Source organism: Lonchura striata, chromosome 3 (assembly GCF_050655825.1).
Source record: "Lonchura striata isolate lonStrDom1 chromosome 3, ASM5065582v1, whole genome shotgun sequence".
NCBI classification, from domain to species: Eukaryota; Metazoa; Chordata; class Aves; order Passeriformes; family Estrildidae; genus Lonchura; species Lonchura striata.
Window position 1 is genome coordinate 78,902,919 of NC_140705.1, and position 24,507 is coordinate 78,927,425.

General features: G+C 48.5%; 3 protein-coding genes across 4 annotated transcripts; 2 read left to right on the top strand and 1 right to left on the bottom strand.

The window, feature by feature from the left end:
* The first annotated feature begins 74 nt into the window (after positions 1-74).
* LOC110477916 (epoxide hydrolase 1) lies at positions 75-9,401 on the top strand. Of its 2 annotated transcripts, XM_021544126.4 has the most exons (10): positions 75-186; positions 1,499-1,522; positions 2,386-2,599; positions 3,399-3,579; positions 4,372-4,602; positions 4,973-5,102; positions 5,415-5,629; positions 7,487-7,595; positions 7,931-8,050; positions 9,008-9,401. In XM_021544126.4, the coding sequence occupies exons 1-10, from the start codon at positions 158-160 to the stop codon at positions 9,207-9,209; spliced, it is 1,455 nt and encodes a 484-aa protein (XP_021399801.3). In that variant the 5' UTR covers positions 75-157; the 3' UTR covers positions 9,210-9,401. The 2 variants fall into 2 exon arrangements, with proteins under 2 accessions (XP_021399801.3, XP_077638198.1); XM_077782072.2 differs by lacking the exon at positions 1,499-1,522.
* Positions 9,402-9,448: 47 nt separating this feature from the next.
* On the bottom strand, positions 9,449-12,704 carry MAD2L1BP (MAD2L1 binding protein). Its single transcript, XM_077781787.2, has 2 exons — positions 12,446-12,704; positions 9,449-11,834 (listed from the first exon to the last, which is right to left on the bottom strand). The coding sequence occupies exons 1-2, from the start codon at positions 12,629-12,631 to the stop codon at positions 11,304-11,306; spliced, it is 717 nt and encodes a 238-aa protein (XP_077637913.1). The 5' UTR covers positions 12,632-12,704; the 3' UTR covers positions 9,449-11,303.
* Positions 12,705-13,752: 1,048 nt separating this feature from the next.
* Positions 13,753-24,368, top strand: GTPBP2 (GTP binding protein 2). Its single transcript, XM_021544211.3, has 12 exons — positions 13,753-14,021; positions 16,174-16,200; positions 16,803-16,987; positions 17,269-17,377; positions 17,925-18,122; positions 18,400-18,574; positions 19,214-19,433; positions 19,860-19,995; positions 20,403-20,461; positions 21,178-21,349; positions 21,611-21,775; positions 22,153-24,368. Exons 1-12 carry the CDS (start codon positions 13,839-13,841, stop codon positions 22,348-22,350), a joined length of 1,827 nt encoding a protein of 608 aa, XP_021399886.1. The 5' UTR covers positions 13,753-13,838; the 3' UTR covers positions 22,351-24,368.
* The last annotated feature ends 139 nt before the right edge of the window (positions 24,369-24,507 follow it).

The window sequence follows — 24,507 nt, forward strand, 5'->3', positions numbered from 1 at the left end:
TCAGTTTGCAGCCGCAGACGCGGGCAATAGGTGGCACTGATGGACGATGTAGTTTGCGTTGTCCCCGAGAAAACGTCACTGAGGAAGAGAAAGCCGGAGAGGAGAACCTGGGATCGCGGCCTCGCCGGGAGCAGCGGCCAGGCAAGGACGAGCAGACATGTGGCGGGAGACCCTTCCAAACGCCTGGTGAGAGATCTCCCGGGCACGGGAGCAGGGACTGCGGGCCGGGCTCCCTGGGCTTGGGGCGGGGAGGGTCACCAGGTGGTGGGAGACTGGGAGCAGGCAGCTGAGTTCTCCTGAGCATGAGAGCGGAGGAGGTGTTGATCGACTGAGCCTTGTTTTGTGTCGCTCAGAGAGCTGCTTCTGGGACAGGCTTGCTTTGCTAGCAGCGCAGGGTTTGTGCTACTGCCTTGATAGCTGGTTTCATACCTCTGCTCATCGACTCCAGGATGTAAATGCAGGGGGCTATTCCTACCTGTTGCCTAAGCTGTTTGTTCTTAGGAGCCCTGTTCTTCCATGTCTGGAAGTGATTTAAGGAAAAAAAAAATCACACAATAGGCTGTCTCAGCAAATGTTAGCAAATTGCCTTGGAGGTTACTGAAATACCCAGTACAGGCTCCAGGCTCTGCACTTCAAACAACAGAGGGAAACAATTCTAGGTGATAAAAACACCCAGTGGAGTTAGTATTTCATGGATTAGCAAGTATTTTTCCTTTTTGGTCTTTGTTCTGGTTTGTTTTCTCAAAGTACAATTGTACCAAAGAACTTCCTAACGTAGCTCCTTCCCACAAGGCAGAGTAACAAGACTTGCTTCTATTGTTGCTAGATTTTAGATTGTGCTTTTGTACCAGAAGCTACTAGGCTTTAAGGGAACCAAGGAGGATTCTTTCTTTTCCTAGCAGACAGGGGAGACCTAAAGGCTTGATATCCAGTCAGGAGTAGCTAAAAGTATCAAAGGTACAGCAGCACCTTAAACTCTGGACAGGGAAGGATCCATAAGCCTCTAATGGTGCCAGCCCTGCAGCACGATCAGCACTACATGGCTGGGAGCAGAACAGTCCTGGAGCCCGGAACTGCCCTGCTGAGGCTGTGCACCTATTGCAACACAGCAGCCAAAGTAAACTATTTCCTTGGCTGAAGATACACAGCTGCTCACAGGATGAAACAGTGCGAGGACACCTACGCAGTTGTTCACTGTCTTTCATCTAAGTTGTGCTGAAGGAGGGAATATTATGGCAACAAATTATCTAGCTAAAGCACAGCCCAGAAACACTGTCTCTTTGTACAGAGGCCGTGCTTTGTGAGCCCCTCTCTACCCATCCAATCCAAAGAGTAGGAAAAATAATGGCAGATGTTGCCAGGTGGCTAAAGAGCCTGTGATCACATCCCTGGGCAATGAGTGGTGCTGGCAGGGGGCATTCTTTGCACCATCCAGAAGGGCTGGAATAGGACAACGTTATCAGACTGTAAGGATCTTTGTTTTTTTCCCCTTTTGTAGGGAGAGCATCATGTCTCAGATCAGGTGAGTGGAATAGCTGTTCTGTGCTGTGGTCTCCTTGTTTGGTTAGTGCCCTGACTGGGGCACAGCATCATCCCTTCTGTACTCTGGATGACAATAGAAAAAATCTTCACTCACAGCCCCCTTGCAGCCCCCTCCAGGAGCCCCAGACATCTCTACTAATCCCCAAGGGAAGCTAGAGAACTTGAAACACAAATCAGAGGGATGAGAAGGTACACTACATTTAGGACTGCATGTCTGTCGACTCCAGCTCTGGCAACTTGGCTCCCACACCTCAAGTGTGGGACCTTGCTGTTCAGAAGAGAAACAGGGGCGCCAGCAGAGACTCCTTACGTGAGAGCTACGGGGCAGAGCTAGGATTGCCCAAAGAGATGATTGAATCTGTAGGGGAGCTGTGTATGAAACACTGGCAAGAGGAGCACGTTCAGCACATACAGTTCTCTTCAGCAGCTGAAGACTTTTGTCTCTCCTCCTGCTCCTCAGCCCACAGTTTTTATTCCTGGACAAGACCAGCTGCTACTGTCTCATTCACTGCAGTACCTGCCTCAAAGTAGCTTGGCCCATATCCTATTGAACTTTGTCACCCTGGGCATCCTGGTTCACAAGGAAGGGAACAAGGAAGACTTGTGATCAGCAAGTCCTGATCCGCAAAGACTTGAGACCCCTAAGAAGCCTTGGTAGATAGAACACTGCCCCAAATCTTGCCTGTGATCTTCAAAAATAACAGAAATGCCCAGTCTATGCTGACTGCTTGGGATTTAGAGACATTTGTCCCTGCTCATTCCCTATGGATGTGCAAACAAGCCTCAGCATAAGTCCCTTTGACACTGCTGTTGTTGAACACAAGCAATTTTGTGCCTCCCCAGGCCTTTTGACTATTCTCAGAAGAATGCAGTCCTGGTTCCTGTGGCTGCCCTGGGAGTTGGAGGGATGCTGCTTTACTGGCTCAGATCTGGACGCAAGATCAAGACTATTGACATGGGCGAAGGGTGGTGGGGCTCAGGCGAAAGGCCCCCCAAAGGGAAAGAAGACACAAGCATCCATCCCTTCAAGATTGAAACATCTGACAAAGAAATCGAGGTACCGCTGCCCGGGGGGATAAGGAAGGGCAGAAAGCTGCAAGGGGAGGCAGTCCACCACCCACCTCACTGCTGCGAGGTGATGCCTTGGGGGTGATAGCAGGGCACTACCATGTGCCAGGGCAGCTACCCAGATCCATTAGATGGTGCTCTGGCTCACCATTCTTTACGAAGGGGATTTGAGCTCCAGTCCCTTGCAATGTCCCCTAAAGACTTTCTGAGACAGCAGCCCCTCTGTGCAAGCTGGGGCTTCTCCTGCAGAAAGGCCATGCTTTGAGCAGCAGACTGTGACAGTGGGTCTGTGGATGGTGGAGCAGGGCAGGAGGGCATTGGGACAGCAGTGGCACCAGTAGGGTAGGACTGAGGGGCTTCCTCAGAGGAAAGGGCTGTAAGGCTGAAGAAGGATGGTGTCTTGATTGAGTCATAGCTCCTCCATCCCTGCATGCCTGTCTCTAATTATCTGACCAAGCAGCAGCCAGCAGCTCAAGGTGAGATTCTTATTCTCACAGCCAGCAGTGCTGCCAAGCTCCTAGCACCAAAAACCCTGAAGTGAGTTAGCAGCAAGCCAAGACTAGGACCCAGTACTCCTGGGTGCCGATGGGGAACTTGTAGAAAGTTGTATTCCCCATATAAACAATTCAGGCAGTCAATTAGAGTATGGCACTTCTTCAGGAGGGTTTGTGGTGTCCCAGAGAACAATACAAAAGCCAGCAGAACCAGGAGAGCCTGTCTGTGCCTGCCCTGGCACAGGGCACCTGCCAGCAGCTGGCCAGCCTGGCAAGAAGGGCTTCCTTCCACAGGATCTCCACCAGCGCCTGGATCGGTTCCGCTTCACACCGCCTGTGGAAGGAGCTGCCTTCCACTACGGCTTCAACTCCAGCTACCTGCGGAAGGTGGTGGCCTACTGGAGGAATCAGTTTGACTGGCGCAAGCAAGTGGAAGTGCTAAACAAATACCCCCACTTCCACACCACCATTGAAGGTGAGGGGGCCTCTGTGCCTTGAATAGGTCTCACTCAGAAATGCACAGCAAGAAGGGGGAGATGTAAAAAGTGACAATATTTGAGATAACCTATGCATAACAGCTTAGTGATACAAGTGAAATATAACTAGTGGAGGCTCTATTATTAATAACTTTATAGGGATTAAGACCATTACACAGTGGCAATAAGATTAGGTCTGATTCAAGATGAGCTTCATCTAGTTCTAAACCCATGCTAACTAACAATGAGGTGCTCTTCCGTGATTGCCTTGAAGCCATCTTTGAAAACTGTGAAATTTAGCCAGATTGAGCTGAAATATGTCTCTCCACCACACAGTAGTTTAGTCAGGTGAGTTTAGCCAGACTTTACATAAATGATCTCTAGACTAGGGAAGAAAGTCTTTACATAAGTGATCTCTATGTTAGACCTCTATCATGCCCTTTTTCATGTTTCTCTTTTAAGTACTGTATGTATCTTACCCACATTATGCTATTCATTCAAGTGCAGTTCTTACTTATATACAGTGAGACCAGTTTCTCAGGAGATGGATGCTAATTTCCAATGACCCCAATATCTGTGGTTGGGGTCAATATCTCTCTCTGTATGTAAAAGATGAGACAACTGATATTATGCCAGGCATCCCCTTTCAGCCAGGCATCTTCTTGCAGTGGGCTGATTGTGGAACTTCTGCTGCAGATGCTAATTAAAGTTTTGCCTCCCTCCTTCTACAGAATACAGAGCAGAAACTGTGGTCCCAGAGCTTTAATTTTTCTTTCTTGGATGTCTGGCAGGGATTGATATCCATTTTATCCATGTGAAGCCATCTTATGTTCCTCATGGTAAAGCTGTTCGACCTCTGTTGATGGTCCATGGCTGGCCCGGCTCCTTCTATGAGTTCTACAAGATCATCCCTCTGCTCACGGAGCCAGCCAAGCACGGCCTGAATGAGGGTGATGTGGTGTTTGAGGTCATCTGCCCCTCCATCCCAGGATACGGTTTCTCAGAGGCCCCTCACCAGAAAGGTAAGCAATGAAAAGCTCTGTTGGAATTGCAGTTTCTGAAGTAACACCTCAACCATCCCAGGCAGCCCTGGGGCACCACAGTTTGTAGTGCAGATGCTTGGCTCTTCACTTAAGGCCCATGTGGCTGAGGCTCTGGGGCTGGCTGTGGAGATTTGCAACACAATGTTAACTGGAGGTCAGGTCTGATTTCGCTTTCCACTGAATTTCTTTCATCGTGTGCTCACTTTCTTTCCAAGAAGTGAGGCAGAGCAGCATTGCACACTGTCTCTTCCCACAGCTCCACACACACATGCCTCGGTCAGGTCACAGTCTTTGGCCAGGGGAGGAAGACTAGGACCAACAGGTCTCCTGTGTTTCCCTTTACCCACAGAGTTTGACTCCATAGCAACTGCTCGGATATTTCATAAGCTGATGAACAGATTGGGCTTCAAGGAATACTATCTACAGGGAGGAGACTGGGGATCTCGCATTACCACAAACATGGCCCAGATGCTGCCACAGTAAGTAGCAAAGGAAAGCAGTGCAGAAAAGCTCCAATTCTTACCCTACTTTCTGGATCCACAGTCCTACTTTCTGTTTGCCTGCTTCTCATCCCCTTCTGCTCTGTTTCCTTCAGGGACAACCCCATCCTGCATATTCAATTGCATTCGTATGCTTTGTATTGCATTTTTTTTTAATAATGAATCTGAAGGGCTTGGTGTATTTGATTCAGTCCAGTGTTTCTCTCCCAGCTGCAGTCAGACTTATTTTCTAGAAAACTTGGAGACAGAAAATTGCTTATTTTAACCCTCTACTCCTTAAATTACTTTTAGGTCTGTGAAAGGGCTTCATCTGAATGTTGTTTTCGTCACCCTAGAAGGTTTGGGAAAGGTGATTAGTATAATGCTTGGGGCTTATGTACCATGGCTTGTAGGCTTCAGTAGGGAAGATGCTCGACGTCTCTACCCTTTCATGCAGAAGAACATATATGATGTCCTGCGAGAGTCTGGATACTTACACATCCAAGCCACGAAACCAGACACTGCAGGTAATGTACCTTCTCTGTATCCCTGTGAACATGGTACACTAATCACTCATGGTACACAAAAACAAAGACCAGCCAAATTTAAGAAGCAATGAGTTCGGGTGTCTTGAGTACAAGATTTACGTGGGCAATGAGTTCATGAGGATGAGAACTGTATAAAATGGAGTCAAAAGAAACCACTCAAAAAAAGATGGAGATTTCAAGTATAACTTTTCAAGGTCTTTTCAATAGCACTCTCCTTGAGAATTAACCCCTTTCTATAGAGTTTCTCAAAAGGTAAACACAGGGTTCTGAAATTGAAGCTTTGAGAAGTAAATGGGGCTGAAAACAAGAAAAATATCACAAGCAAAGAGGTACAATATCAAAGTTGCAAAAAGGTAGACAGAGTTCAAACACCTGAAAAGCCAGAATGCTGATGTCCTGGGACCAGGGGATAAGGACTGTGAAGAAAGATATGGCAATTTCATAAAGCTTTCTTTGCATCAGGCCCCACTAGAGAGGATTCTGGGGTATTGCTTTATTGAAATAATCCCTCATCATGAAAGACAGCAGAGCTGTCTCAGGCTAGTGTCAGATTTGGATCCTAGAGAACAAACAGTCCCTCATCCTGGCAAGTCACTAAAGGAGAAGAAGAAGCTCAAACTGGAATGTCAATGAATGCTTAGATTATTGCTTGAAGTAATTGCAAACCCAAATAATTAAAAGGAGATAAACAACATACCAGGTGGGGGAGAGTTGTGGTGGTGGTGTTTCTGGTTGCTTGGGTGTTTTTAAGGGTCAAAAAGTGTAGGTATCCACAGAACAATGAAGATTAGTATGTCTTGTCTCTGATCAGGAATCTGACAGAATTGTTTAAACAAGGAGAATTGATTTACAGGGGAAAATATCACAGGGAAATCATGCTTCAAGAATCAGAGCTCTGGCAGAATCAAATAACTATAGACCCACTAATGGAACTTATATAATTACAAAAAATATTTTGTAGAGACCACTTCCCCATAATTCTTAAGAAATTGAACTTCCTTAAGAAAAGGATTAAAACTAGTCAATGTGAGAATCCAAGCACAGGAATAAATCCACAAGTTCCAGTGGAGGGAGAGAATCACAAAAATCTGTGCTGACACCTATGCCCTTTAACAAGATCCTAACTTCTCTATGAATAAAAGTTAATAATTAGATGTAAAATTGACAGCTATCCAAGCTTTAGTTTCTAAGTGACTGGTTGATAAAACCTGCCAATAAAACCCAATATCAACAAAGTTCAAAGCAATTTAAGAAAGTCACAATTCAACTGGGTTCAAGTTTGGCTGCTGCCCTATGAGAGAATCCATGAGTCAAGGGTAGTGCTCTCAAAAATCATCTGGGTCAAAGATTAAGGCAATTTCACAAACTCTTAAAAAAAAAATACAAAAAGCAAAAATACAGAATCCATTATATACGTGATATTCTGAATCTGTTGCATTCCCGTTCGCCCTGTTTCATAAATATATATTAGAATCAGAATACATCCCATCCTAAGCAGGACAGTGCTCCCAAATATTTTATCTGAAATTTCTTTTCAGATTGTCATCTCTTTACATCTGAATTTACTCCTTCTACCACACATCACCAAGAAGCCAATGGAACTTCCTTAGCTCTCAGCTTTTTTCGTATAGGAATCAGGTGGATTTGTAGTGCCCTCAGTTACAGACAGAATTCCTTTACAGGGAATTTGTTGCAAATAAAGCACTGTAAGGGATAGATAAATACAGACTCTACTGAATTCTCTAGAAAAATCCAAACAATTCATGAAAGTTCAGTTTAACTTGCACTGAAGTATTGCAATGCCAGGCAACTGCAACAGCTCTTCTCCTCAATTAGGTTGTGGATTGAATGACTCCCCAGTGGGGCTTGCTGCATATATTATGGAGAAATTCTCAACCTGGACAGACAAATCATTTCTGCATAAAGATGATGGAGGCTTGGAAAGGTAAGATGTTAGTTTGTGACCTTATTCCGTGAGAAGTCTCATTAGAAGAATGACTGGTGGGAGCTAGTATGATGATATGGGTAAAATACTGGCCTGTCAAAGCTGAAATTTAAGGAGGAAAGGCTGACATGACAAGCACTAGTTTAAACTTACAGCAGACTGCCTGCACACTACTGCTTCAATACCACGTAGTTTTGCTCTGAACACACAGGTGCCAATTAATTTGCTGCTTGAAAATAAGTGGAGATTAAGAGACAGCAGTACTTCAGGGCATGAGCCCAGTACAGAGCACTGAGGAACAGCTTCCAGTTAAATTTCTTCCTCTCTCCTGACAGCAAATACTCTCTTGATGAGCTTTTGACCAATGTGATGATTTATTGGGTGACATCCTCCATTGTGTCCTCAATGCGATACTACAAGGAAAACTTTTCCAAGAACCCGAGTATTCATAACAGGTAATTATGTGGCAATTCACAAGGCAGATTTGCAAATGAGGTTGAAACATTTGCCTATATCAACAGTTAGATCACTTAAAACAGCACATTTACTTAGTTCTAAGAAAAATGGAAGTCCAAATTCTTACTTGCTTTTGATAAATATAGTTAAGGGTCACTTTTCTTTTGAACCTATAATGCACACAAGGCATCTTGCAGCCAAGACAATGCAAAAGACTTATCTAAGCACCAAGTGCATTCTTGTGTTCAAAATACAAGTCTATATACTTATTCACCTAATAAATGTGACTTGTAGCCCAGTTCAGTGAAAACAAAACAGGAGATCATGGGCACATCTGAGAGAGAAGTTTAAACTGAATTAGGAAGGCTACTACTTGCTGGAGGATAAGCTAAGAACTACAAGAGTTAAGCACAAACCTGGGGTAGCAATTTGGAGAGCAGTACTTGAAACCCAGCACCTTGTGACAGCTGGTACATTAAGATGATGCTAAGAGAGGATGACCACAAAATGTTGCTGAACAGACTTCTCCAAGTAACTGAGCATCTGAATATGTGGGGGAGTCCTTTCCTTGGTGGACTGAACCAGCCCTTTTCCTCTCCAGAGGGTCATTTGTTATGCATTTGGTGCCAAATTTTAAAGCAAACAGGAGCTGGCTAATTCTTAGAGGTGTCATGTAGCACAACACGGCAGCTTACAAAAGTTAAGCTCAAAGATGGGGAACATTTCAAGAGCAACCTGTGTACAAAGTTGGCTCTACTTTGCACCTCTACAGATATCATCTTAAAAAACTCAATGATACTTGAATAGAAATGAAACACCTCAGTGGAATGCAGACCAGGAGGTGCACTGCACAAAGTGGCAAAACTTCTCCAGCTGAATGTGATCCCAGAGACAGAGGTTTTTATAGACTTCCCCCAGGACTTGTTTCAACAATGCAATTGATTTGTGTCTTCTAGGGTTGGAGTATATGTTCCCACAGGGATTGCAGCTTTTCCTCAGGAGATTTTACATGCACCACGTGTCTGGGCAAAGGATGTCTACAAGAACATCATCACTTACACTTACATGCCACGTGGAGGGCATTTTGCTGCCTTTGAGGAACCAAAGCTCCTGGCACAAGACATCATGCAGTTTGTCCGAAAAGTGGAACAGCTGTGAGCCTGCAGTTGAAGTATATGCACAGAATGGAAACAAGTGGTTCTACCAGTGGCAGAACCTTTAGACTAGACTTGTTTAATCCCTCAAAATAATCACATATATAAACCAGCATTTTATTTTGATAATAATTACAGTACTGATTTTTAAAATCAAATTCTTAATGTTTTCATAAAAAAAAAAGTTCAAAAAGCATCTTGTGTTCCTTTGTCACCAGCACCATATCATTGTTGCATTCATAGTTCAAGTAAAACAGAAGTTGTAAACAGTTTATTGCAGTAACATTGCACTCATCTGAGGAAGAGAGGTGAAAGGAACTGGTCAAGGCTTCTGTTTAAAAGCTTATTTAAACACTTGGGCACCTGCATTCTTAAACATGTGTTACAAGCATCTTTGGTGGAGGCATAAAGGGTTCTAATCTCCTGAGTACAAACACTTCTAAATTCAAGTTATATTGCCTTCAAGAGACCTGAGGTTTCATTTTCAAGTGGGCAGCTGCACGTAATGCAGCTTTCTTCACTTAAATATTTTCCCCTAGAATGAGCTTAAGAAGCAGCTCCTGCACATTGTAAACAGATATTAATGGATACTACAGCAGAGAGGGCACTCTAGTGTTCTCCAAGCTCAAAAACATCAAATTAAATTCATACTACTTCATCTCATTCCATTCCAAAAGGTCAAAGTTAAAATATGCACCAAGCGTAGATGGTTACTTCAACCTTCACCCTCTTCACAAAGGATTTTTACCACCCCATTGCATTTTTGACTAGTAACAGCAAGTACCCTCACTACCAGTAAGTTCAGCTTTCTCTTCAAATGGGATGAAGTTATTTCAAGCTACTGAAAGCTCATTACAGCACAGATTATAGACCAGCTGACTGAAGACAACTGCAGCAGATATCTAGCTCTAACACACTGCTCTCAGGGCTTCTCTCCCTGTCCTGTTCTGCAGTAGACACCAGCCCAGAAGAACAGGCTCAAGTTCTGATTCTAATACAGTCTGACTAAGAACAGGAATTTGCCAGGTAAAGATAGTGCTAAGCTTGATCACATTCCCCTGATTTCTATGCATTTCAGAAACATTTAAGTCAAAGTTTCTTCCTTGAGTGCGAGTAATCTTCCATTATTGCAACAGCACTTTAACTTTCTCTGAAGAGGGTTAGCAAAGAAATTTTAATCTTTTTATCCCTTTTAATCTTACATCCAACCAATTGTGACAGCTGTTAGGCAAACATCAGTACAAAAAAAAAATTGCTTATTGCTACCCTGCCTCCACAGTACCAGTCTCCTTCCTTCTCCAAGACAGTACTAGCAACTGAGAAGTCTTACTTTGGAGTGTTAAGGAACAGAAAGTGAGTTATAGGAAAGTGTAATTTTATCAAATAGATGGAAAAGCACTTGATTACTCAAGTAGGGCACACACCATTGCAGCTGAGGCAGTGTCAGGAGCTGCAGAGCTGTTTGCTTGCAGGGTTGCCAGGGGGCCCCTGGAAGCAGCTCCGTCCATCTCCACCCAGCCCTGGCAGCTTTCATCCTGCCCCATTCTTTACCAGCTGGAAATAAATCTCTCTTCCGCAACAATTTTACCTCTGTGTCCCGCTCCAGTTTTGCCTGCTGGTTTTCCTGCTATAGGGAGCCTTTCAAGGACTACAGGTTTTCCTTCCAGATAGTTATTTTGTAACTTCACCTAAGAGAGCCTATGTGTAACATGACAGAGGCAGTGTCAGAAAATAGCCATATTAAAACTCAGGAGGAGATTGTACATATCCAGCCTTTACCAGTTCAGCAAGCATACAGCATGGAAGTTTTACTCCCAACACATTAATTCATCCCATGTCACAGATCAGGTCCCTAAAGAATCGCTGGACCTGTGTGCAACTGTTCCTTAAAGAGGATTTGCCTTCAACAGCTCAGGAAATATGGACAATAGAAGAGCGCAGCAAGATACAGGAAGGCAGTAGACACCATGAAGACAAAAAAATTCAGACAGACATGGTTCAAAAATACATGGTTACATTTGCTAAAATTAACACCTAAAGAAAAAAGGTAATCAGTATTCCAATTAAATATTTCCAATTAAATTTCTACAGAAACCATTCATTCACTAAAGCCTTTGAGGGTCACTGGTGCTTGGAACCAGACGTAGTCCTCCCAAGCAGGTACTGTGTGCTGTGGAGGTGAGGCACTAACATGGAGGTCTCCATCACAGGACAACTTAACAGTCAGCTTCCTCCCTCGGGTCGGCACTTGGTAGTTGAGCTTGGGCCGGAACCACTCAACACCACAGTCACGGTGGCCCTGGACCAGGACAAGAGTGACTGTGACAGGGAGAGCCTTAAGTTCACTAAAGACGTCAGCAACAAACAGGCGGTGAAAGAGCTGGCGAACACAGGGCGCAGTCTCAAGGCTCTCTTCAGCAGAGCCCTCACAGAACCCTTCCAAATTCAGCTCATAGAGCTCCTTGGGGTTGATGACATTGCCTCCAAGTAGGAAAAGAACCCGAGGAACTAGCGTCAGACTAAACATGACTTCCAGGTGCTGGAACAATCCCTCCAGCTCCATCAGCAGCTGCTGGCACTTTCTGCTTGCCAGGCCCAGGGAATGTGGTTTCCCAATTCCAACTCCATCCTGGAAGACAAAAATTCATATTAACACAGTTAGTTATGAACATGTATTATATGCTGCAGAAAGCATGGCCCATCCCAGAGAGTCAAGGAACAAGCAGCTTGTGTTCATTTTGAGAGCTACAGGTACCCACATGGGGAGGATGCACATCTCTCCGCATCACGAGATGGCAAGAGGAACACGAAAGCACAATCCATAGCTACTCAGCTGGAATCTGAATCGCCCTACTAATTAATTCCAATAGGAATTAGAAGCCCATCTCTCAAAGATCAGCCATCTCTCTGAAAACATTTAATAGTATTTTTGTTTGGTTTTTTGCTTAGAGGTAACAAACAAGGCAGTGACACGCTTTGAGCGGAAAGTATGAAACAATCAACTGAGAGCAATTTGTCGGCACCTTCAGCAGCCTGAACTTAACGCTGCCTTTGCCTCGTTTTGAAAAGAAGAGGCAAAGGCATTTAGGGATGCAGCCACAACAAGCGCTTTACTTTAAAGGCACCGACACGTTGCTGTACGAGTCCCCGAGCGAGAACAGAAGCTCGCAAGCAAAATCCAAACGCCGCGGCCCACCCAGTCCCCCGGCCCGGGGTTGACCCGCGGTCGCCGCCCCTCACCTGGGCCGCCCGCCGGCAGAAGAAGGCGAGCTGCTCGTAGGGCAGCGGGAGCTGGTTCCGCTGGTGCAGGACGTGCTTCAGGAGCTCGCAGGCGAAGCGGCAGCCGCTGCCCCGGCACACAGCTCCCGGGAAGGCCACGGCCACGGCGGGGCCGCCCGGCACCGAGGCGTCCCCCTGGGGCCCCATCGCGCCGCGGCCCAGGCCCGCCAGCCCGGGAGCGCGGAGCGAGCGAGCGCCCCAACGGCCGCCGCGTTTGAATGCCGCCGCCGCCGAGCCTCACGGGAAGGGCGCACGGACCGCACCGCGCGCCCTCTGGCGGCGACGCCACCAAGTTTGGCGGGCGTGGCAGGGGCGGAGGTCTCCGCGTAGCCCCGCCCCTCCGTTCCCAACCCGATCCCGGCCCGGGGCCCCTCGGTTGAGGCCGTGCCGGGACCTGGGCTGTGCTTCTTTCAAGGCTATCCGCAGGAGGCGGCTCCGCTCTCCTCAGCCCCGCTCCCGGCAGCTCTGGCGGCTCCGCTGTCTTGCGGAAGAGCCGCCTTCGCGGTGCCGCGGGGTGGCGGAGGCGGGGAGCTTGCAGGGAGTGCCGTGTTTGGAAACATTGTGCCCGCCGCCCCATTGGGTGCCGCCTCCAGCGCATGGCGAGTGGAGGGCGGGATGGTGAGAGGAGCTTTTCTGAGACTGCTTTACAGGAACCGCGGCCACCTGTGTCAGTTCTACACCGACAGTGATCCAGGGTCGCTCTCCCCAGGGCATGCGGCGAGGAAAGAGAAGGCGCAGTGGCCGTGGAACTGGAAATTGGGAATACACTTAGTGAGGGGATGCGGCGCACAGCTACAGGTTCTTTTGCTGTTCCGGCCGCCCTCCTCGTTGGATCTTAACGTGGGCTTTGGGATCGCTCTGTGTCGGGCTGCTGCCTCTGCGTAGTCATGAGATACCTCCAAGGCCAAACAGCATCGAAAGTGCCTAAGTTTACTGAATCCAGAATGACTGATCGTTCGATATCAATAACTAGGGAACCCGGGGCTGTGAACTGACAAATGGATAACCCACGGGCGTCCGCAGATCCCGGCAGCGGGGCCCGGGGAGCGGCGGTATCCCGCACGTTGTCGACCGGGGCCGACAGGCGGCGCCCTCTCCGTTGGACTCCAGCTCCCATCAGCCCCCGCAGGTGGAACCCATACGGGACCGAGCAAGTCGCGCCGCGGGGCACGCCGGGAGATGTAGTTTTGAGCAGGAGGCGCGCAGCGCGTTCTTGGCGTCGTAGGCGGGCGGGACTCGCTTTCCCGGGGCGCCGCGCGGCTGTCTGTGACGCCGGGGCCGGAGCCGGGCCGGCGGGGCTGGGCGGGGAGTGGAGCGGACGCTGCAGCGGGGCGGCGGGGCCGCGGTGTCCACCATGGACTCCCGGGTGTCAGAGCTGTTCGGGGGCTGCTGTCGGCCGGCGGGCGGCGGGGCAGGTGCTACGCTGCGCGGGCGCGGGGGGGCTGCGCCTGGCGGCGGCGGCGGCTCGAAGACGAAGAAGAAGAACGGGCGGAGCCGCGGAGGGAAGGCCAACAACCCCCCGTTCCTGCCGCCCGAGGTGAGCTCCGGCGGCCGCCGCGTCCCGTCAGCCGCGGAGGGAGCGAGACCAGGCCCGGGGGCGGGAGGGGCCGGAGGGCCGGTGCCCCCCAGAGCGGGTCGGTACCTCGGCCGGACCCCGCTGGCTGGGTCTGGCTGGAGGTGCCGGCGGTGCTGGTGCGGGCCTGTGCCGGGGTCGGGCTGACAGCAGCCGCACGGCCCCGGGAGCCGTGTGCCCGCCTGCCCGGGCTCTCCTCCGGGCCGTGCTCGCGCACCCGGTGCCAGCGAGCTCCCGGCGGGGTCCGCCGGACCCTGCCCGTGAGTGGTATCGCACTGCTTGGCGTCTGTCTGCGGGCGCTTTGCCGCCTCCCATCGAAAAGCTTCGAAAATAAAGCTTTGCTCGCCTCGTACTTCCAAGCATCTCATTTGCATCTCTCCCCGAGAGGCGATCTGCTCTGCTGGGTCTGAGCCCCTTTACAGGTGACTCCCCAGCTAATTTGACAGCTGTTTCCTTGCACAGGGCTGCAGATGGTATGGACAGGGGGTAGGGCACTTGTCTCTTGCAGCAGGAAGAAGTGGCATTGGTAGTAGCGTGGATGTGTGCTCAGCTGGGGCAGTTGTCACCGCTTTCATAGAACTGTCACTGTGGGGGGAATTACATTGGTTCAGACTCCATTGCTCGGCCCCTGTCAGTGAACTTTCTGTAAAATATATAATAGCCTGTGCTGGGAGCAAGCAATTCCTCCACAAGACAGACCTGGTACTCTTGGGAAGATGTGAAAACAGTACTTTGCTAGTGTTAGATCTTCTCCACGGGCAGGACTGTGCCCTGCAGCCGCAGTTGTTCCTTTCAGCTGGAGGCTGGAGAGTCTCTTGTGGTTTCAACTCAGCTTCCTGTTTCTGGCTACCCTGTGCAGTGTGTGCCCCAGCAAGTCTAGGCTCGTTGCTTTTCTAGTCTCAAGAGCCTTGGAGAAGACCCACTCCCTTATTTAGACGACAGTGCAGTAGGTGAATGGGTTTTGCTTAGAACTGGTAGATGGCAAGAAGGGAAAACCTGCTACAAGTACCTTTTTCTCATGGCATAGCTCTGCAGCCAGAGAACTGAGCTGACAATTGAGAACTTCTGTTGGCCTTTTGCCACTGTAAGTGCCACTGTGGTTAAGAGCTGAGCTGGAAGGCAAGGATAGGGCTGTTGCCTCTCCTGACATGCAAATAGGTGTCCAGAGGAAAAGGAAGTGCCTACTGTTGCCAGCCCCATTTAGTCTGACAGAGTATATGGCTTCCTACAGGCTCCAGCCCTTTCTTATTGGTCCTTATAGTGAATCACTGGGAAAAAAATACTTAAATATTGTATATCTAATTTTAAAATTAGATACAATTCTCTTTGGTAAGCTGGAGCCTGTTTTGGTTGAATTGAGTTTGATGAGTACCCAGACCTTTCTGTTACAACCCCATCTAGCCTTCCCTGAGAAAGTACTTCTGAACATATTGGGTACAGACAGTCCCAATCAGGTCTGGCTCTCCAGAACTTTGGCCAGTGACTAGCTAGCAAATGAGTCATTACCATGCTTCTTTATGTCTGTAGTCCTTCCTTGTAGAGAGAAGATACATAAGGATGTAGAAGGGAGTCAATGAAAAAATTAATTGAGTGAGGGAGAGTATCATTGAGCAGGAGAGGAAGCAGAAGCTTTTGTTCTCAGGCCCTTTTTCTGTGCACATTGGATGGATGGAAGCTGCTGGATAGGGTGGGAGTGGGATGCTGTGGGTGGCATTTTGTGGGTCACAGATGGGTGAGGGGTGACACTGTAAGTCATATGCTGGCCTGTACCTTTTTGAAACTGGAACTTTCTCTCTGACTGTTAGGCTGGCCCTATTCTTTACTGTTTAGAAAAAAATTTCCCCCCTGGACAGTACTACCCTTGTACCCCACTCTAGTTTTGTCCTTTGGTGTTCATGATATGGGATACAAACAGCACAAACAAATCATTTGGAAAGTTCTAGTTGAGTGTTGGAAAGAATGGCAGAAAGCTGGGATTAACACAGTCATTTTCTGCCACTTTCCCTCTCTTTGAAATCTTCAGCACCAGCTTCAGAATATATGGGCAGCTGGTGCCTGTAGAAGTCCCTGTGGGCACAGCATCTAACTCTTCTGTCTTGTTTCATTCTCTGACCAGGCAGAAGATGGGAACATCGAGTACAAGGTGAGTCTTTTGAGGTTGCAGAAGGAGGTCTTCCTGCCAGAGGGTTATTTTGCAGTGATTAACTTCACCAAAGACAGCCTATGGGTAACATGGCCAAGGAAAGGATGGAAGAGTGGACACTGCACTAAGGAACTACCATTCATCTTTTGTGTCTCTGTGCCAAGCTTTAACCAGTCTGCTGAGCTGGTAAAGCTGGATCTCAGTACTGATTTTTAGGAATCTCTTCTAGCATGTGATGCCTACTGTATTTTTCTTGAGAGAGAGATGCAGATATTGCTGAAAATTATTTGCCACTTTCTTGTGGCTGCTCTGTCATTTGCACTTATTGGCTCCTGGATCACAGATTGGTCCCAGAGTGCTGTCTTTAATCCTGCAGCAGCCAGGGTACAAATCCCTATGTCAGGATGCAGGAGAGTTCTTCTACCATATATTTGTACCTTTGTGAAACCCCTTCTCACCTGTTCCATGGCTTCTGTTCAGACACTAATACAGGCTGTGCTTTCTAGAGGTGTATCAGAGTTGGGAACATTGCTTCACAAAATTGGGCAATGGGATTGCTTCTCCATCCAGGCTGTGACTAGAACTACCCTTCTGTTCAACAGCTAAAGCTGGTGAACCCCTCGCAGTATCGCTTTGAGCACCTAGTGACACAGTTGAAGTGGCGACTGCAGGAGGGCCGCGGTGAGGCCGTCTATCAGATCGGTGTGGAGGACAATGGGCTGCTGGTGGGCCTCTCAGAGGAGGAGATGCGAGCCTCACTCAAGACGCTGCGCCGCATGGCAGAGAAGTACGTGCTCCCTTTTGTCTGCAGGGCCCAAAGCATGATTCCCTGGAGTCCCCTGAGCAGCTGGCGGCTCCATCCTGCAAAGCCCTTGTATGACTCACATTCCTTCAGTCCTGAGGCTCTGGAAACATGAGGAAAGTTATAGGGCTTTTGTCTGGAAGCTTGAGGCTCTTTCCCTGCTATCCCCAGTCTTCATCCCATTCGTTTTGTCAGCTGTTATGGTAGAGGTGCAAGAGCTGTCAAGTACAAATGTGTCTCACTCCTTCCTTTTGTCTTTGTGGCAGGGTTGGGGCTGACATTACGGTGCTGCGGGAGAGGGAGGTCGATTATGACAGCGATGTTCCAAGGAAGATAACGGAGGTGCTTGTCCGAAAGGTGCCTGACAACCAGCAGGTAGGGACCTGTGGTTTGGCTATCTTCTCCTGCTTGAGACCTAGAGGCTTAGTACAAGCAGCTTCCTTTTGGGATGGGAGCCAAAACCCTAGAGGCACTTTGTCATAGGTTGGCCCATAGCAGATGCTTTGAAGGGCTGCCAGAGGGAGGCTTGATGATAACACTTCTTATCTCCAAGACTGTGATTGAGGCAGATGTCAGTGCAGGACATTGCCTCGAGCAGAGGTGAAAATTATTTCGCTTCTATGGCAGTGGTTCTGATGCAGACCCATGTGCAAACAAGAAAGGATTTAGAGGTCTACTGCAACAAATAGCCTTTTTTGTGATATCAGAGCCTGATATGTCACATCTGAACTCTAGAGAGTGTATCACGACTGCTGGGGAGTGGTTTGCTGGGAGCAGGAGCAGAATCTGAGCAAGATGAAACTGTACATTGTCCCTGATGTAGGGAAGCTCTCTGAGCTGCATCTCCACTGCCCAGTAGTGCTTGTGCACTCAGCTCAGCAGTGGTTAAGTTTAATGATTTATTTTGTTCTTTTTCCTGTAGTTCCTAGACCTTCGAGTAGCTGTCCTAGGGAATGTGGACTCAGGGAAGTCAACACTGTTGGGTGTCCTAACACAAGGAGAGCTGGACAATGGGCGGGGCAGAGCACGCCTCAACCTCTTCCGGCACCTCCATGAAATCCAGTCAGGAAGAACGTCAAGCATCAGCTTTGAGATCCTTGGCTTCAACAGCAAAGGAGAGGTAAGAGAGAGTGGGTTGCTGAACTCAGAAAGCTGGAGAATACTAGGATTACCCTCCTGTTAGAACTGTGAGTGGGACAGGAGGGAAGAGAGGTGGCAGAGTTCTCTGTCCCTTAAGCTGAACCGTGTGTGTTGGTTGTATGTTTGCAGCAGACACTGTTTCTTGCACCCATGATGGATGATCTCTACTTAGTAATTCTGACATCAAAGTGGGTAGATAAGGGTTTTCTTTATTTTCCTGCTGGGGCTGCCTCTCTCACAAGCTCCTTATCCCTTAGGTGGTAAATTACAGTGACTCCCGGACAGCAGAAGAGATCTGTGAGAGTTCTTCCAAAATGATCACTTTCATTGACCTGGCTGGCCACCACAAGTATCTGAAAACAACCATTTTTGGCCTCACCAGCTACTGCCCAGACTTTGCCATGCTGGTGGTTAGTGCCAACACTGGCATTGGTGAGTGTCGCCCTGCCTCCATGGATTGAGTGCAGCATGTGAAAAGGAATGGAGAATGAGGGGAATGGGTCCTTGTCAGCTGTAAATAGCTTTCAGAAAGGTTTATTAATTTGTAAGCTTCTACTGGTATCTTGTGAACCAGTGCCTATGAGTGCCTGGTAGGGGAGTAGATCTGGGGTCCTCGTACCAGCTGTAGACTATAGACATTAAACTGTACCCTAGACTGAGAGGCTTTGTTTGGGATTTGGGGCAGTGTTTCTCAGAAAAGAAAACTACTTTGACATATTGTTAGGGGTGCTGGATCCCAAAGTCTTGTAAAAAGGCATCTCAAGTTCTCCTGCATCTATCTCTGGCATTTTTGTGACTGTTCTCTGGCAGACTTTGGTCAAAGAATTAAAACCTCCTGCATCTTTCTGAAGCAGACAGATCAGTCACAAAATTTCTTGGTAGTTTTTATTTTTCTGGACTGATGTTTAGTTTTATTTAAAAGAATAACTACTTTCAATGCATGATGAACTAAGCAGTTACAGTGAAGTCTCTAGAATGGGCCTGTGGGATAGCCAGGCGACACAGCTGTTGGCATAAACAAGCTACAGTTGTGACTGCTGCTGCACCTACACTCTCACTTGTCTCCTGCAGTGGGCACAACACGAGAGCACTTGGGCTTGGCCATGGCCCTCAAGGTCCCCTTCTTCATTGTCATCAGCAAAGTCGACTTGTGTTCAAAAGCCACCGTGGAACGGACAGTGAAGCAGCTGGAGCGAATCCTGAAGCAGCCAGGCTGCAACAAGCTGCCCCTGCTTGTGAATTCAGATGATGATGCAGTTACAGCAGCACAACAGTTTGCACAGTCTCCCAAGTAAGGGACCATTCCTTTCTTCTGCTGGGAGCAGGCAATCCAGACTGGGCTGCCATGTGGAGCTGGGGAAGGGTGAACACAGGGGAGGTGACTACATCTTGAACATCTCTGCTCCTTGTCAGGTTCCCTACCTTTGCATTCACCAAGAAGGCATTTTCCCCTCCCAAACTTTTTTCTGGGCTCTGGGAGCAAAGGCTACATTAGAGTTACTTCTTCATGAGAAAGGTGTGTGTTGACAAGGGATTGGTGCCTCAACCTAACATTGGGGCAGGGGTTACTGTGGAGTTGTATCTAGCCTTCCTGCTTTAGCCACTTACTGGTACAGTATCCATCTTCCTGCGGGTCTCAGTAGATTCAGAATTCCAGAAAACCTTCTGGAGCTGTGCTGTGGCCTTCTGCTTATTTCTGTCTAATTGTGTCTGACAGCATCACCCCAATCTTCACACTGTCCAGTGTTTCTGGGGAGAATCTAGATCTCTTGAAAGTCTTCCTCAACATCCTCCCTCCACTGACCAACAGTAAAGAGCAGGAAGAATTAATGCAGCAACTTACAGAATTTCAGGTGGGTAAGGTTTGTTTCCAGCTCTGATACTGGACTCATTGCTGTGCCATGGGAGAGACATCTGGGGAATTTAGACACCACGGGTAGAGATGTGGTGAACTCCTGGACTGTTGAGACACATTAAAAAAAGGACTTGGTCTTTGATAAAAGCCTGATAGGCTGAATCTGTCCTAACCATGAGATGTCTGTCCTAGGGATAGGATAATTTCTCTGGTTGCCATTTAAAAGGAAGAGATTTGTTCCTCTAATGGGAAGGTAGTGGGAGCTGGTGAAGCGCTGAGACGGTGTCTGATGACTAGCAGAGAGATCACCTCCTTCCACACAAGGGGCACGCTCTTTGTCCTTATTCTGGAGTGCTGTTTCACGGCTGTCTGTCTGAGCATCTTATTCTTGTTGCCTTGCTGCAGGTTGATGAAATTTATACGGTGCCAGAGGTGGGGACTGTTGTGGGAGGAACTCTGTCGAGGTAAGTGAGCCTAGACAGATACGTGTGGATGTGAATGGTTGCTGGAGTTCCCACATGGTTAGAGTCACCTGCTGCAGAAATGGAAGCTGTGTGAGGCTCAGTCCTGACTGCTGCCAGATGACTGAGCCAAGTGAGAGGAGAGCCCTACAGGGTGTTGGAAAGTGACATGAGCAGACCATTGGTCATGTGGTAGCAAGCAGACAGTCTGCTTAAAAGTTGCTGGATTAGGAATGTGTCCTGAAGCATACTGAAAGAAGGCATGCTGGAATTTAGAGTTGGCAGAGGTTAGGCATGATCCCAAGGAGTTGCTTTCTTCCTTCCTCAGGTTGGGGGAGGAAATGTAAAAGGTAGATTTTCTGATTCCAGCAGGGGTTAACTGCATGTTACCTCATGAAAAGGCAGCTGTCCCTCCATGTTCAGGGGTGATCACAGCAGTTTGGCCATCAGCACACTCACACTGAAGGAGTGTCATCTGAAGTCTCTCCACCAGAAACAAAGCAGTGTGGCAGAGCACTGGGGGTGCAATGGCCCCTGTCTGTACCTGGGATTCTTAAGAGTGCTAGTGTGACTTTGACTTCTGCTGTAAGAAATCCTGATTCTCAGCAGCTTTGTCTCCCTGTTATTTGGTCAGGGTAAGAGTCCAAAGACTTGGCCCTGGGGAATTTGTTCAGGTTAATCTTGGAGGGTGAAATGTCTTTGTCTTCTGCCCTGGACAGTGGGATCTGCCGAGAAGGGGAGAACTTGGTGGTTGGTCCCACTGATGATGGGAAGTTCCTTCGGCTGAAAGTGTGCAGTATCCAGCGGAACCGCTCTGCCTGCCGCGTGCTGCGAGCTGGGCAGGCAGCCACCCTGGCCCTCGGACCCTTCGACCGCTCCCTGCTGCGCAAGGTTAGTTCTGCTGTTGCAGGTCATCCACTGGTCCAGTGAGCAGGGCTGGAGGCTTCCCTAGGCATCCCCCATTGGTAGGGTGGGAATGAAGTAGAAATGTTTGCAGGAAACTTGCAGAAAGGTTACAAATTACAATGAATACAAGGCTGAGAATGGGATGTAAACCCAAGTCGCAGAGTGGAGGTGTATTTGTGGTTTTGGGGGCTGTTCAGAAGCAAGGGGACTGGTCCTAACTGGTCTGAGCCTTGGGTTTTTCTGCAGGGCATGGTCATGGTCAGCCCAGAAATGAACCCCACCATCTGCTCAGTGTTTGAAGCCGAGATTGTGTTGTTATTCCATGCCACAACTTTCCGGAAGGGATTTCAGGTGACGGTGCACGTGGGGAATGTGCGACAGACAGCTATTGTAGAGAAGATCCATGGAAAGGTAGGCCATGGGAAGAAGTGGGAGGAAGATAGACCTCCCTCTGGGGTTTGTTGAGTTTGTTAAGATTCCACCACACCCTCTAGTAAAGCTGGGGGCTGCTGGTATTTTGAATAGCTGTGTCACTTCCTAGGAGCAGACTCTATCCCTTTATCCTGCCCATTTGGTTGCTTTTCCTCCAAACATGTTAAAGAAGAGAGGTAAACTCTATTCTTCAAAGCTTGTGTCTTCCTTTTTCTTCTTATGTATACAGTAATGGAAAGGGCTCAAGCCTTGCAGTCTGAAGAAGGCTGCTCATTTGCCTCATCATCCACATGTACCTCCTTCCTGCATGCATCGGCTTGGGAGATGGGTCTAAGCTCTCCCATTTTTCTTTTCAGGACAAGCTGCGGACAGGAGAGAAGGCAGTTGTCTGTTTCAGGTTCATCAAGCATCCTGAATACTTGAAGATTGGAGCCAAACTACTTTTCCGTGAAGGAGTCACCAAAGGCATTGGGCATGTCACTGACCTCCAAGCCATCACTACCAAAGAAAATGGCCTGGAGGAGTCCCTGGGGTCTGGACAGCTGAGCTTCTGACTACCAGTAGGTCAGAGAAATCTCCACTCACCAGCACCTGGGGAGAAGGCTGGAAGCTCCTGTGGCTTTCTGAGCAATGCCTGGAGCTGCTGCTGTCCCGTTCTAGTGTGGATGTCCCTCCTCTGCACTGTGAGATGGAGCATGAGAGAGTTTCTTGCATTCAGTGCTGTATGTGGGACAAGTTAAACATGTTCTCCACATCGCCTGCAGCTTTCATTTGGAATAAGATTCCTTCAGAATAGATCAGAGGTACCTGCAGATCTGGGCAAGCAAGTATTGACTTCGTTTACTGTTTGAAAATTGCTGGTTGGGAGGCGCAGTAACCTTGAAGACAAGCAGTGAAGGGATGTTTTTCCATCTCTGACACAAGGTCTGGTCCCATTTTTGCTCTCTGAGCACTGAGTTGATAACAGTGTTCTCTCAAGTCATCCTTCAGTACATCCTTCTGGGCAGGGGATGGAACAGGCCATGCTACCCACATCAGGGGCTTGGCTGAACCTTTCAGAATGTGTTCAGGACACTTTTTAACTGTTTGAATCTTGGTTGGCTTTAATCTGCTGTGTGTCCATTTGTGCATTGGTTTTGCGTTACTCCAATCTGAGTGTCTTACTGTTGGACAGATGTCCTGTTTCCACTCACAAGTACTCATTTCTTCAGCATCCCTCTTTATGACTTCCAGGAAGCTGTGGCTTTTCTGAGTGGCAGAGCCTCCTCACATAGCATCATGAAGACAGTTTGTACTTGAATCTGTTCCTTGCAGCAGCTGGACAGGAGGCCATTCTGTGGAGCAGAGCAGGGCCCAGGCCTGTGCTGGTGTGAGCAGGTTGTTTCCACGGACATTCACCTGAAGGTGCCATCTGCACATTGGTAGCAGTGGTTTGCAGTGGGCTCCCTGGTGTGGTTGTTCCCAGCCCACCTTGTTCCTCACACACTTGCCTTAATGCGTGAGGACAGGCTGCATTACCTACACAAAACCAGATGACTTCTGTTTTGACAGTGGCATGATTTTTATTTCTCTCGGAGCAGAATTCCTTTCTTTCCATTGCCACTGGTGTTTGTGGTCAGAGGGAAGCTGATGTTGCCATCAAGGACTTTGTATGTAGAGTGGAGCACAGGTCTCCCACCATCTTGCAGCTCTGCTGTGTAGCCTGGAGGGTGCAGCAGGGTCTGTAAAGCTGTACATAGGCTTTTGGTTTTATTGTTGACTGTTAGACCAAATGTCTTTTGCTGTGAGCAAAAGGCCTTCAGCAAGCCCTGCTGGTTGGTGTGATGGCCTGCTAGCCCTGACGGAAGAGAAGGGTGAGGGCCAGTGGTAGCACTTGGACACCCAAGTGGCCCTTGTGCCATCCTGAGAGCAGGTTCTGCTGCTGGGCTGCTGGCACAGGCGCTGCTGTGCGGGGCCATGGGTCTCTGCTGGGCAAGGCCATCGCAGGGTTGGAAGGTGGGGGCTGCACCCTGCCAAGAGCATGCTGAGGTGAGGGGAAGCCTGTCAAGTGGTGGCATAAATGAAGGGAAGGCAGCTTAATAGTTGCAGGAGTGACCTGCCCCTTGGAGGGAGCACCAATCCAGCTGAAAACTTCTGCATCACCAGCAGAAAGGAGATGCTGGCTTAGGGTCACTGCTGAAGCAGGATCCTTTTTTCCCATTCTGGCAGTGGGCTGCATATTCCAATGACATGGTCTTTTCACCAATGCCTGCAAGAAGGACAAGCCCCAGCTGCCAGCAGGCTCTTCCCTTCGGTGCTAGTGGGTCACAAAGAGAGCTGGCTGGGAGTGGGGGACTCCAACTCTTTGCACTCTTTTGCACTGGTGTTTTCTGCCCCAAAGGGGGGTGCTGTGACCTTTTCTGAAACAGCTGATGGCTGGTCTCACCTCATCCCTGCCATCTGTGGCATGACTGTTCTTGGTGCCATGCTCTTCATAATTGCTGTTTTGTTGTCTTGAATTTTTCTAATGCTGGGGATTGTCCCTGTTCTCCAAGCATCTATATAAATGTACAGAATAAAGATGTTTTATTGAGCTTGCTGGCTGAGTTGTACAATGAGTGAGGGTGGAGTTGGGCTCTCACCCTGCTGCCCTTGGAGCTGGGTCACAGTTGGAGCTGGCCACCCTTCACCCATTCCTAAATTTCCTGCGTTCAGCCCTATAAATACCGCGC